This window comes from Ambystoma mexicanum, chromosome 1p (assembly GCF_040938575.1).
Source record: "Ambystoma mexicanum isolate Mex_15411 chromosome 1p, UKY_AmexF1_1, whole genome shotgun sequence".
NCBI lineage: Eukaryota > Metazoa > Chordata > Amphibia > Caudata > Ambystomatidae > Ambystoma > Ambystoma mexicanum.
The window spans coordinates 983,280,799-983,296,120 of record NC_090921.1 but is presented as its reverse complement, the minus strand read 5'-3'; the positions used below and the strand labels follow the sequence as shown (position 1 = coordinate 983,296,120).

At 41.2% G+C, this 15,322-nt stretch overlaps 1 protein-coding gene across 7 annotated transcripts in view; it reads left to right on the top strand.

The window, feature by feature from the left end:
• The window catches only part of CNGB1 (cyclic nucleotide gated channel subunit beta 1), a 1,007,057-nt gene that overhangs the window by 506,744 nt on the left and 484,991 nt on the right, over positions 1-15,322 (top strand). For 4 of the 7 annotated variants that reach the window (XM_069654372.1, XM_069654381.1, XM_069654354.1 and 1 more), the window contains exon 19: positions 9,033-9,107. The exons of 2 other annotated variants lie outside the window; for them this stretch is intronic. In XM_069654372.1, the coding sequence (XP_069510473.1) occupies positions 9,033-9,107 (75 nt within the window). The remainder of the gene's footprint in view (positions 1-9,032; positions 9,108-15,322) is intronic. One more of the 7 variants, XM_069654363.1, reaches the window with a different exon arrangement.

Here is a 15,322-nt window from a genome sequence, read left to right as displayed (position 1 = left end):
CATACTAATGAACCCCGCAATCCAAAAGCAAAAAGGCAGACCATCCTCTGGACTTCTAACTATAATCAAAAATGGACAAAACATCGACATATTAGAATATGAAAACTTAAACCCGTGGATACAAATTACAATACTTAAGCACAAAACGGGAAACAAAGAGAAAGAATCCCCAACTGAGAATCATAAGAAGGACCGCATATGGGCGATAATGAACCTATATTGGAACCCGGCAGGAATAAAGGATGAGAAATGTATAGATACGGTAACGTCAGCAATAGAGAACACCAAAGGAAGATATAATGAGACAGAGTTTATATTATGTGGAGATCTAAATATCCACATATTTACCGAAAAAGGAGAAGAAATAGAAAAATCTCATCTGTCACCCCGAGCCAAATGCTGAACCAAAGAACTACTAAGCAGGAATTCAAGAAGATCGGATAGCATTGATACAATAACTGGAAGGCAAAAGAAAACCTGGGCAAGAGGCAAGTCCATCGACATAATTGATTACATCTACATGACTGAAAACATACATGAAGAACTGAGGGAATCCAGAAATATTAAAACAGAAGCAAGCGACCACTACATAATAAAAAGATTGTGGAACACTGGAAAAATGGCAAACAATAAAGTGGACTCAACAAAAATCGAAATAAACAATGGAAAAAACAGATGAAGAATTGGAAAAAAAATAATGTAAAAACTGCCAAAAATAATGCATAACTCAACACTAGATGAACTAGAAAAAATCAACTATGGATGGCTACTTTTACCATACAGATGCCAAAATACATCAAATGGAAAGAAAATAACAAAAAAACACACCCATGCATATAACGAGAAAATAATAACAAAGAAAAGAGAACTGAGAGCAAAAATAAAGAGGATAAAGGAACAAAATCCACAGGAAAAATACAAGGAAATTAAAACAGCAAAACAACAATACAGAAATTGGATAAAGAACAACAAAGCTATGATAATACAAGATGACGCGGAGAAAATGCTCCCGACTCTAAAGAATAGAAACATGAGACAGCTATGGTCGTTATTACACGATCAAACGCAAACACAGAACAGCATGGTCACTGATGTACCAGAAGCAAGATGTACGGAATATTTCAAAGAGATCTATGGAAACAATGATTCAATGAAAGAAGAAAATAACACACAACAAAAAGCATGGCAATGGGAATGGGACCATGAAGATCTAGAAAAGGCATAAATACCCTTAACACCTCCAGAGCCCCAGGTCCAGATGGCCTTTCCAACACGATAATCAAGCAGAATGCAGTAATCTGGACAGCGATATGCGAGAGCATCTTCAAGATGATACAAAACGCAAAAAAATTCCAAATACATGGACACAAGCCGTTATAATACCCATATTCAAGCATGGAGACACAAAAGAACCACGAAACTATCGACCTCTGGCACTTTTAGACCCTTTGGGTAAGATTTTCGCAAAAATACTACTAGGAAAACTGGACAAATGGCCTAATAAAGAAAAGAAATACGCAACGAGACAAACCGGATTCATCAAAACACTGGGCACTAATATCAATCTATTTTTACTAAATGTATTGAAACATGAAGCCATAAGAAACAAAATACTAATTTACACCGCCTTCGTAGATCTACGGCTAGCTTTTGACTCTGTGAGCAGAGACATTCTATGGAAAAAGCTGATTGCATGGAAATGCCCAACTGATATCATCGAACCGATTAAACTCTTATATGGAGACACCAGCGTGAGAGTCAGACTATCAAGTGACGGCACACTCACGGAACAAATCAGAACATGGAATGGCCTAAAACAGGGATGCCCATTAGCAGCTACACTATTCCACCTCTACATAGCCGATCTGGAAACAAACATTTACACACCGCAAATAAATCCTCCAAAAATAAACAATACAGCCATACCCTGCATTATGTATGCTGATGACATAGTGCTTCTTGCAAAAACACAGAGAGGATTGCAGATTGCACTAGAAAAACTAGAAACATACATGACAAAGTATAAACTGAAAATAAACACGAAGAAAACGAAAGTCATGTCTCTAAGGAAAGAAAACAAGATCAATCGCCAGCTCCTGTCTTTCCATATAGGAATGGAAAAAATGGAAATAGTAAAAACCATAAAATATCTTGGAATATGGATTTCCCAATCACCAACAGAAGAAGAATGGGCGGTACACCTCAAAGAAAAAACCTTATCCTTAGCCCGGCAAGCAAAAATAATCCATCGAAAGTACGGAAAATTCTCAATGACCCCAGTAGTTACATTCTACCAACAAAAAGTAACGGCTATACTAACATACGGAACAGAATCCATGATAAATATCAACCCCAACATCTGGGACAAACTAGAAGGGTGCTTCTGGAAAAAAGTACTAAACCTGCCGATTTCACTACCCATCACACGAATTAGAGCAGAACTTGCACTTCAATCGCTCAAATCCATTGCCTCATGGAAACAACTTAATCTATACAGGAAAATTATGACCAATACCCCACCCCTGGAAATACTCAGAACGGGGAAAAATTGCAACAGAGAATATACCTTAGAAAAATGGAAAACAGCGACAGAAGAGAAAAGAGAAGAGCAAGATATAACGATGGAAATGTTATTAGAGAGACCGCAAAAAGCGGAAATAAAACTAAAAGAGAATGACTGGATGAAGACTAACCAAGAGAAAAACAAATATCGGCATAATATACATAACCCATGTGATAACAGAAGAATTAACCAACTACCTTCATACCTGCAAATATTTCGGTCTTCAAAAATCAGAGACACATTTATGAGACTTCGGTTGAACATCCTCCCGACACGGTAAATAATGGCAACCAGAAAACAAATCCCCATAGACAAAAAATACTGTCGATTTTGCAAGAATCACAAGATAACCGAGAGTTTACATCACCTAATCATGATATGCCCGGCATTGAATGAAAAAAGACAACCATCGAGAGAATGGTTCATGAACACCGAGACTGTACTAACACCTGAAGATCGCTGAGCGAGGATGATATCTGGGAATGAGAAAAAACTGGTGTTTGCCCTAATATCATTCTGGCTCAAAACAATAGATGAGTACGACAACACATATACACGAGTAAAGAAAACAAGAAGTAAGAAAAAGGACAAAGCTCCACTACCACTCGCATTGTAAATAGAGTAAAGATCACAAGAAAAGTAAGATGAAAGTTTTGAATGCAAACCAAACGTTTTAAAATAAAATAATAAAAAATATATAAAAATAAAGGTATGCTAGTTAGGCCCCATTCCTATAAATAAGAAAGGTTACCTATGCTCTCAATTGATATTACTAGGCCTTACACTGGCACAGATGCAGATTGCTATGAAATGGGAGCAACCAACCTCGCTGTCACTGAAACTCTGGTCCAATGAGGGTGTGCAATGGGTAACAGCATAGGGGGACATGAGAAACAGGAAAGCGGAATCGAATGAAAGGGATGACCTATACGCCATCTAGGCACTGCCCCCCACAGACCTGATACCGCCTTGCACTGAATAACTAACCAAAAGCAATCAACAGGAAGCGGGGTGCGCTAAAGACAGGAAGGACAAGGTCGAAGCGGAGATGGGGTATCTCAACAAAGGAGCTGTGCCGAAGTGGACGAATCACACCGTTGCAGTGGCGTAATAGGACTGTGAAATATGTTACACAGGAGTAAAAATGTATTATGCAAAGGAAACGCGCTTGATTCCAATGGAAGTTAAATATGTGTTGCGAGTATTTTATTATGGCAATGCATTTATGAAAGATGGCATCTGTGTGTGGGTCGTATGTTAATATCCCAGGTCAAATATCTCAACTAGAACAGAAGTTAGATGGCTCCAATGAGTCACATATCCATAACAGTTGAGGCTGTAAATTTAGATGGCGAGCATCGAGGCTGGACTGGAGGCCGTTGAATGGCTATTGCTGAGGTCGGACAATTGCCAAGGAGACAAACTATTCGTCCTAAAACTACTCAAAATAGTACTGATGAACAATTTCTTCAAATTTCAAGATGATTTTTACCTCCAACTTTCAGGGACCAGCATGGGTGCCGTCATGGCTCCAGCTTACGTCAACACTTATTTGTATTATTTGGAATCTGAAAATGTCCTCACGTCTCCGAGGTGGGCATGCCATCTTACCCTCTTTGTCAGATACATTGACGATATTTCCGGAATTTGGTCTGGCCCAGTGGATGAACTGAATAATTTCTTCTCAATGATGAACGCCATGCACCCTCGAATTAAGTTTACTACCTTACCGAGTAAATTAAAGATCAATTTCCTTGATGTGGAGGTCTATGTTAAAGATGAGAACCTTGAGACCAGGATTTTCACAAAAGCCACAGACAGAAACAGTCTACTATTAGCTACAAGCTTTCATCCACATCGAACAATAGACAGTGTTCCACTTAGCCAATTTATGCGTTATTGCAGAAACATCTCTGAAGACACGGAATACATAAGACAATCTGCCACATTATGACAAAAATTCAAAACCAGGGGATACAATCCGGCCACAATCACTGGCATTGAGGAAAAAGTATCCATCATGAAGCGGGACACTCTACTAACCTCGAAAAACCAACCAAAGGATGAACATTTGGTTTATGTAGCAACTTATTCGACCCAAAGCAAGAAAATTAGGGACATTATCCAAAAAAACTGGCCGATGCTCGAGATGGACCCTCAAACTCAGCCTCTCTTTCGACAACTACCTACCTTCGCGTATAGGAATAGCAAAGCACTTGGAAACAGTTTGATCAGAGCTGAAACACCCAAAGATCTACCCACGGCAAAGACATTTAAGGGGACACAACCTTGCTTTAATTGCCAACATTGTAGCAACATCTTACCTGGCAATACCATCTCACATCCACACACTGGGAAGCCAATCACACTAAAACATTCCTGTACTTGCGACTCCACAAATGTGGTCTATGCCTTAAAATGCCCTTGCGGTTTTTACTATGTAGGCATCACTATGAGAAAGGCCAAGCTAAGATGGACAGAGCATAAGACAAAGTGCCTTAAATCCCCAGTATCGGTGCATTTTCCGGAGTCTAGGCACTCAATAGCTCAACTGAAATGTCTAATCCTTTAACAGGTGAAGGCTGGCCCTAGAGTAGGTGATATCCATAAAAACTGCTACAGAGAGAAATCATATGGATAGATCTGTTAGACTGTCTCACCCCTCGCGGTATGAACTGTGAATTTGATCTTATGTGTTTCCTTTGATGTTACAGATGTGAATTTAGAAGTTGAGGCTGTGTTCCTCCTTTACTGTTATAAATGTGGAATCGGGACTTTACATACATAAGCTTGAATGTACAGGGCACACTGAGATGCCATATAAACCGAATGTGCCAATATGTGTATATGCCAATCTGCCAGACATATGTGAATATGTATGCCTCTAGAGAATGTGAACGGCTTAGGGGCCGTCAACATGGCAATCTGCCAGATATATGTGAATATGTATGCCTCTATAGAATGTGAACGGCTTAGGGACCGTCAGCATGACAAACTCTTTAGGGGTATTCCATGCAGAGAAAAGCTGTAAGTACCCATGTAGATTGACCATTGATCACTTCTCTTCAGTTCGACCGAGTTTTTGATAGGAGCCGGTATGCTCGCTAGCTCTTCCCTCTGGGTCCCAGCTAACCGGCAGGAGGGGGGGGCGCCCCACAGTCCGTCTGAAACTGTGACGCCCCCCCTCCTGCGCCCCACTACTCAGATTAATGATGACCCTATTTTCTGCCCTTGCAGACGTTTTTACCTACGTATACAGATGCGCGAGTACAATTTGATTCTTCTCCTGATTGACACTATTGCAACGCCGCTCGCAATACGGCTCTGTACGGCTTACTGCCCAAACCAACATGGCGGCTTAAACGCCAACACGCATGCGTGACGTCCGTGAGAACCACTTTATCTAGGTTCACTTACGAGCGACTCGTCTTGGCGACGGGCCGCTCGGGTTATCCTCCCTGCAGAGATCCAGTAAGTACAATTGAATTTCAAACCAATACGATACTCCCTACAGAGAGATTCTCACTCCTATTACTATACGTGCTCGAACTGGCTCATCACGCTAGTACACGGGGGCGATGTTTTCGCGTGGCAGAACAGTCTGTCAGTGCGACTTCTAAATTGCTTTAGTATGAATCGGCCATCACCTCTGATGGGGGCTTTTCCCTTTTACCTGCAGATACCTGCATGAGACCTGAATCCCGCCACCATTTACCAACGATCTAGATGGGAGGCGACTCTCTCCAGACCCGACAACACCTTTTTGAGTCCAGTTCCCTCGACTCACTAGGTCAGTGTATTTACTAAGCCTATTAGTTACTTTGAAACACAATACACTATACCCCTTGACGAGTTCATTTGAATTATTCTTAGGACCCAACGAAAGAGATTCTACTTGAATACATTATGAAATATGAGCACATCCGGCCCTGAAGATGGATTAATGGAATCCGAAACACGTTGGCACCTCATACCAACTAGGAGTGCTTTTTTATGTTGAAAATTTCAAAAGGATTTATGTTGGAAACTGTACATGTTATCACCAATGATGTAATTGGAACACAACTTGTCATACTCATTCGATTCACCTTCTTTTTGGTTTACCCGAATTTTTTATAGCTCAAACCATACCATTGTTGTATTTTGAATTACTGTGTTTTACGACACCCTTCACGGTGCACTGCGGAAACTAACAGTGCAACAGACAGAGACTTTTGTTTATATAAAACCTGTTTACTTTCTGTTTTAACCTGTTTTGAGTCAGTTTGGTCCTTTTCCTTGTCTTACTCCAGCAGGCGGACAGAAATATTGAAATACACACTTTAATGATTACGTATTGTGTTAAACTATTGAGCACAGTTGTATGCTGTTCGTCATCTAAATTACAAATTTCCAGCCTCAACTGTTATGGATATGTGACTCATTGGAGCCATCTAACTTCTGTTCTAGTTGAGATATTTGACCTGGGATATTATCCCGCAAGGAGTGCAGCTTTGGGCTCCTGGTCGGCAACGTCCAGGGTGTGTTTTTTGTACCTATGTATTTTGATCTCGAGTGGCCTCGAGATTTTCCCAGCCGCACCTGAAATTTATCTTACTCTACCTGATGAGACATACTAATACACTATCCTACTTACGAGGATTATCTTCTTATTGAACTTATATTTGCCTAATTCAGTAGTGCCTCCCACCCCCCTATCTCCTCATTGGGTCATATGTTAATTCATTTTAGGTTATGAAAACTAATAAAACATTGAAACCCTCAAGACAAATATGTGTCTGTAGTGTTTTGAGTGTGCGGGTAAATGGGCAGATTGGGCAGATTGAGTGGACGTTGCATGTCCTGTGTCCATCCCTTTGTTGTCTTTTGAATGCTTGAGTAGCAATAGACTCAAGGTGGAGGCCATGTTCCTTTCCTCCCACACTTTAGACCCTACGGTGCAGGTGATGTCATGCAAGATTACACAAATGGAGGTATTCTCCTAACTGACCATTGACTTCTCGCGCCGTTCCACGTGAGCAATGCCACAAATTCACCTTTCCCAGGTCCCAAAATACCTCCTGGCCGGGTGGTGTGGCAAATTACGGAGTGCGAGACAGTATGGGAAAGGAAGCAAAGACTGTGACACCCGTGGATTGTTTGTTAAGGGCATCAACACGATAGGCAAGTCCTTGTGGGTGGAAAGGGCATCAGTCATGGTGGGTAAAAACACACGGAGATTGGGCTTAGTTTTTAAAATGTACTAAGAGTAGTAGTAAGACATGAGAAGCACCCACCCCCGCCCCCATTTGGTAAGCATACGTTCAGCAACATAGCGTCACCTGAGTAAAATAGAGTTATGCACAACCTGAACATTTTAGGAGAACCAATTTTGATAAATTTCGAGCAGTAGTACAACTTTTTGTACTTTTAAAAATCAGTTATTTGTACCGTCTGTCAACAGCCACAGATTATGATATTAAACTGAATTTTTACTTGGAGTTTTGAAAAATAAAATATTGGTGTTTTCCATTGAGGATGTGCAAAGCCGAGGTTTGTGTCCGTGCCTTGATTCTGGAGTATAATCCCTTGATACCAGGTGTGCAGAGAGGAGGCAGGCTAGGAGGTACGTGGGAAATGAGACTCTGTTGACGGTTCTGGAAGAAGCATGGTTGTCCTTGTCTACTAGGCCCTCCACCAATTTGTCATCACCGTACTCAAAATGTCGCTAAGGGCATCATTACTTTGATTTTGGGACCTATAAAAATGTGCTATTTTAAATACCTCCTATTTTTGGTATTAGCATACTTGAGCGAAAACCATTTGATCTTTTCAATTTGACCGAATTTATTTTATTGTTTTTTCGGTCAAATTAAATAAAATAAATATATGGGGAGAGGTAGGTTAAGTTGGGGGAAGTGGGTGTGTATGTGGGGGGTGTCTCCACCCCGCATTTATGACCAGTTAAACGACCAAAAGGTCAAATATTTTCGACCAAGTAGACCTAACCCTGTTTTTAGATTAGCACCTAATAACAAGTGCTAACCGCTTAAGTAACAATTATATTTACAGCATTTGGTACTTTCTAAGTACCCCATGCCGTAAATATGCCATGCGATCCCAACTCGTAAATAAGTGATGTTGTAAAAATAGGACATGTATCAGATATCACGTTTTTACTGTTGCCACCATACTCATAATATGGCTTTTGAGACTTTGATTTTGGAGTCAGAGGTGCGCATTTACTACATAGAGGGCTACCACCTAGCTCCGGGCCACTGGAGACAGCCTTGTGCAATTTGATTTTTCAATCCTACTACTCTATGATTGGAAAGGTGTCTAAGTCGTAGCAAATGAAAGGTCTGCACTTCCTAGAATGCTTTAGGAAGTAAGTAAATAAAGCAAGTCACCCCCGGGTGACCTGGAGCTCTATGGCAGTCACCCTTCTTCTCACTATAGAACCTCTTTCTCTTTCCTGTGCCCACACCAGCAGCATCAGAGAAGCAGTGGCAAGAGCAATACACTCAATGATGGCTTCATTCTACGCTGAGGTCACGCCCCCGAGGTTGGTCAACACTTTCCCATTTCCTGATGACAGCTGCACCTGTTGTACTTCTGCTATCATTCACAAAGGTGGTGTTCTTAGTTCCATATTTGCCCATGGACTTATCGAGGAGAGGTCTGATGTCTTGTGCCTTTTAATTGCTAACATACCCATGTCATTGAACGTTTCTCCATAGGGTTTTCCCGATGAGTTTCGTTACCACTATTAAGAATCTAATACAAGTTCCTATTTATGAAATCAACATTTTATACCTACGGGTCCTTAATAAAAAAGGATCTTTTCTTCGCATACTTTTTGACCTTTTTTGTTGTTGATAGAATTGCTCTCTGTTAGGAGTTTTTTTCTGAAATCACTCGGTGACGTGTTCAGGAACCTGTAGTAGGTGCACAGGGATCCGCCAACTTAGCCTAAACTCTCAGGGTGATAAACATGGCCGATCAGTCTGGCTTCACTCTTAAGAGGGAGAGGAGTGGTACAGGACATAGATAATCCCAGAGAAGCAAACCACATAAAGGTAAGTCCACACAGTATATTTAGTGAAAAGCATTTTCTTTATTATTCATTCATGTATTAATAAATATCCACGATCGGGTAAGTTCTGCACACATAGAATATCAAAACAGTAAAAGGTGTAGAAAGTTCCAACACAAATTTAAAACCAGTGCAAAAAAGTGAAAGTTACTATAGTTGTAGCTACTTTACAAGGTATTTCAAGGGTGAATTTCTGTGATTTTTCATACAGCAATGCATTGAAGATATAATATAATAAATAAATATAAGAAATAAGTATTGCAAATTAAATCGGTGCTTTAAAACTCTAGGGGCCTAATTCACTGAAGTGTTTTATAATGGCAAATGCTCTGTGAAGTAGGCCTTAGAACTGCAAAGGGAACACATATAAATTCAAGGCTGACAGATAAGTTAATGCCTCAAGTATTTTTTGGGACTTTTAGAAGTTTAGAAAAATGCGTTAATAGAAACCAATGGGACAAGGTCAATAGTTTGCGCATGGTTATGGTGAAATTGTTGGTAAGAATTACTTACAGGTCACAACCATCAAACTAGAGAGTCAAGAGGGTCACACCAGAATAGACCAAGGCCCAAGTTTGATGACCAGATGCTTGGGAACTGATGGTTGGAAAGCAGGTTCGCCAAGAAAATGCTCAGTGGGGCCTTGAAGAAGGACTGCACCTGGAATCCAAACATCCTGCACAAGAGTACCAGTGGCAAGATGGTGGGGAGAAGACCAGATCAAGTGTACCCAGAAGAAGGCTGTTAAAAAGACCATGGAGTTGTAAGTGCAGAAGTCACTGTAGACCTCAGGACTAGGTCTGTCTATCTGCTGAGCCCGAACTCCGGCTCTACAATAAGATGTAATGTGGCAAGCTAGGGAACATGACATTGGAGAACCGTCTTCAGGCAACCTATGTAGCAGAGCGCATGACAATAGCAATATTTGACCCTTTAAGTGCACCGGCGTCTCTCGGGAGGACAAATGACTCAGGATAGGCAGCAAGAGCAGTCAAAGGACAAGCAGCAGCAGAAGTCAGAGCCAAGATATCCCTCTCAGGAGCAAGCAAGTTAGACAAAGCAGCAGCAAGCAAACTTAGATCCAGCTAGGCTGCAAGGACCTCTGCTTCAGGCATCACAAGTCCAGCATGCTTCAGAGAAGCATCAGAGGCTTCAGCCAAGGACTCCCCAGCAAGAGATTCTGGATGGAGGGTGAGGAAGAGATTGAAACATGATTGCATAGCACAGGGAATCAGTGTTTCACCATCAGGTGGATCAGGAGTACATCAGTCCAGACAGTAGCATGATCCACAGGGACATTCCTTCGCTCTATCTACTTCGTCATTGAATTTCGGCAACCAAATCTCATATGTCCCGTGGTCTCTCTAATTAGCACACACAAAGACACGTGGGTAGCCCTACTTTACTCTCCAATCCACAGCTATGGATCTTTCAAAGTTTTGGCTGCTGCCCTATCATGATTGGTCAGCCAAAATCCATTCTCTCAAGCACTGGCACACACATGTTGGTTGAGATGTCTAGTAGATACTTCTCCAGTTAAACTGGATACTAGCCCTGTGGGGGTTGACAAACTGATTGAAACATTATCATTTTGATGGAGTGAATATCACAAATTTGTTTTGCAGAAATTGCAATCATAGACCAGGGGAAATTGCAATAGGTTTTTAACTTCTTTTCAAATTAAGTGATTAACAGTCTCCGGGGGTTTTGTCCAAAATGAATTTTTTAAAACTGTAGTTGTAATGTCGCATTTTTAAGTATGAAGCCAGTATCATTAATTGTAACAAGATAGGCCACAAAGAGCAATTTACAGGTGTTTTATGGGTACATACTCCAACTATATTGGGGGAAATTTGGTGTTGAATGGTAAATTGAAAGGCAATCAAGGCCAGTTATGTTGGTTAAAAGTTGACCGGAAATGGGAGTTTGTCATTTCGTCTACAATTAATGTTTGGAATATTTAGCGGCACATGGTGAATTGTTTCGGCCCATTTGGCCAGAAACGTTAGTAATGAGGTAGAGCATTTCAAGACCACTTAACAGCTGACTTTGGGGGTTGCACCCTTAGCAATATTTGCTGCAATCCAGTGAAAAGTGGTGCATTTCTATACACATGAAGCCATTAATCAGATATAGGAGGATTGCATTAGCATCTTGCAGTGGAGTTGTGGAGAGATAGTTGGGGCTGGAAGGTTGTGCCCTGGATAATATCTGGTGTACTTTAGTGACATGGTAATTATCGGTTATTCACAGTAGCAGAACAGGTTTTGATCAGAAGTGGAAATATAAATAAACAATCTATGAGATAACTACCTAGTTATGTCAGAGTTAATGTCAGAGCTAATTTTTAACTGCATCTGAATTAAGTTAGAAAAAAGGTCGCACTACTTGCTTGTGCTTAAGTGGAAATGTGCCACCCTCCCTAGGGGTAGAGGCAAGCGGGACCTCACTGGGAAAGACTCCCCACCTGAGGACAAGGACTCCCGTTCTTACAGAGAACTCCCTAACCAAAGTCTTATCAACCCACCTACAACCAAAGACAATGAGAAACTGTTTGAAAAACCCATGAGAATCTGATATTGTCACCCGAATACTTTAAGTATGCCTATGGAGAAACAACCATGGAACACTGAGACGAGGAAACCATTGGAAGAATACAGAACCACAATCAAATAAAGAGAAAGGACTTTGACGCAGCACTAGAGAGGTCCCATTGCCGTGTAAATAAGAATGAGAGGCAGAGACATTCAGAGAGAGAACCCGCAGGCTTCAAACCAACCTGTCACAATACGAAGAGGAACACCTGGACGCGTGGCATCCGACCTTACCAGTGAGCACGGTAGCAGACTCTGATGCGTTGCGTTGGAGAGAGAAGGAGAAGCGAGTAGCTGAAGTGGACGTTGAGCATCCTGAAAAGAAGGCAGGTGGTGGCATGACTGTAGGCCTTTTCTGTGTATCCGGAGATCCATTATCTATGCTGATATCACCAACATTACGCTTCCCCATCTCAAAGTGATCGGAGGAGGAACGAGGAGATTCCTGAGGAGCCAGGAAGCTAGTCTGACAATTGGAAAGAGGGTTTCAAGCTTCCATGAACCCCAGTGACATTATCCCAAAACCAATCAGGTAACAGGTAAAGCAGAAGACCCAGGAGTGGGACTGAAGATTATCACTGGAGTACTCCTACTCGTCTCAGTTGTAAAAAAAGTATCTGAAGTAAATGAAGAAAGTGAGAATATGCACTGGAGTGCTCATACTCATCCCATTTGTAACAAAGTATCTAAAGTGAATGAAGAAAGTGAGAATAAGTTCTGGAGTGCTCATACTCGTCTCAGTTCTAAAAGAGTATTTGCAGTGAATTAAGAAAGTGAGAGTAAGCACTGCAGTGCTCCTACTCGTCTATGATGTGACAATAAGAACTAGAGTGCTCATACTCACCTCATTTGTAACAAAGGGGGTCATTACGAGGTTGGAAGTAAGGGATTACCGGCACCGGTAAGGGTGCCGATGCCCGTAATCCCTTACCTCCGTATTCCGAGTTCCTTTTGCGGGTCCTTCCTTACCTCCTGGTTTTAGCAGGAGTTAAGTACGGGACCCGCAAAGGTACCTTGAAGGTAATTACGGTACCGTAATTTACGGTGCCGTAATGACCTCCTTCCCCATTCCCATTGAGCCCTATGGGGCAGAAATGGGAATGGGGAAGGGCAAAAGGTGAATGGGGAATTAATGGTCCCTCCAACCCTGGAATGGACCGGTAATTACTCCATTCACCATGCCGGATTTGGGACGGTTTCGGAGGCAATCATGAAGCTAATTACTCCATGGTTAGCTCCAAACCCGGAATGAGGCCCAAAGTATTTGGAGTGAGTGAAGCAAGTGTGAATAATCACTGGAGCATTCCTACTCATCGAAGTTGTAACAAAGTATCTGAAGTGAATGAAGAAAGTGAGAATAAGCACTGGAGTTCTCATCCTCATCTCAGTCCTAACAAAGTATCTAAAGTGAATGAAGAAAGTGAGCGTTAGTACTGGAGTACTCATACTTGTCTCAGTTGTGACAATATGAACTGGAGTGCTCATACTCACCTCATTTGTAACAAAGTATCTGAACTGAGTGAAGCAAGTGAGAATAAGAACAGGAGTGCTCATACTCATCCCAGTTGTAACAAAACACTTGGAATTGAAGGGGGATATTGAAAATTACTATTGGAGTATTCAATCTCGCCTCAATTTGGAGAAAGTATCCAAACGTAATGAAGAGAAGGAGAATAAGTGTTGGACTGTACATACTAATCTCAGTTGTAGCAAAGTAACAAAAGTGTGAATGAAGACAGTGAGAATAAGCACAAGAAGATTGATACTCGTCCCAGTGACCACCGAGTATTACAAGTGAATGAAAAGAGTAAGAATAAACTCTGGAACACTCAGGTTTGTCCCAGACAAGATATAAGGGTAAAAGTGAAAGAAGAACCAAGGAAAGGAACACATATAAAAAGGATAAGACCAGAGGAGTATAAGAAAGAAAGGAAGAGTGAACAAGGGGAAAGACTGTGAAGAATCCTATATCAGGACTGAATGATTTAATCAAAGGAATTACTAAGAACTATCTAAAGGGTTCCAAGTACCAGTTCCTTTGCCAAAATAAATTACTTTGAGGTAATTTACTTCGGAGGCATTACTTTGAAATTTTACTTCACTTTTATTTTTTTAAATGTGAGGGTTCCCCCACAAATCCCCTTTCCCATTCACTATCCCCTACCCAAATCCCCTCCCCACCCCCTTTTTTAGCCCTTAACCCAGCACTATATATACACAATTCAAAGTAATTCAAAGTAATGCCATTGAAATAAATTACTTTGAAGTAATTTTGTGCATTTAAACAACGGGATTCCATCTAAAGATTCTTTACTGAAATGAACTTGGTGCAAGAACCTGGCCACAAGAGAAGGGCGTCATTATCTTTTATGTATTGTGTTCTAAAAGTGGTAGGGTTGGGACAGGGTAGTTTGGACAGCTGACAGATATTGATTTGGACTCTCACTGACGACTGACGAGCACCAGCACCTGAGTTGTGTTAGGTAGTGAACACCCTTAGTATAGGGAAAGCTAGGAGTTTTCACTTATCATTTACTAAACGTCAGTAGTCAGATGGAAAATCTGAGTCTGTGTACTTCTTCTGACTCAATGCTGGCTACTTTTTTTTTACATTGTGTGCTCTGAGAACCCCAACCGGCCCATAGAGTCGGGGTTTGCCCAAAAGCATTTTAAGACAAGATAGCAGCACCCGTGAGGTGGATGGGGGTGCAGATTAAATATTCTAACACCAACTCAATAATGACAACTCGACGGTTTGGCAGAGGGAGTCAGTTTAATGACAAGTACAAAAAATGGGGCGTCATATGAATATCAGCGGATCCGTGATCTTCTCTCTCGCTTCACAACTCCAACGAACTTCATAACATTTATACTTAAAACTTGTCATTATTGACGTGTAACGCTTAAAAGTTGGCATACAATACTATTGGTTCGGGAAAGGTAATTTCACTATAGGTACTATACCTGTATATGGTAACGGAGTAAGGGGATTGGGTAAACACTGTCAGGTGGGGCATCTAAGCCCTACCTTCAAACTGGCTACTGTAGACGTCACTAAAAGTACAACATCTCATTGGTTCTACTATCTAT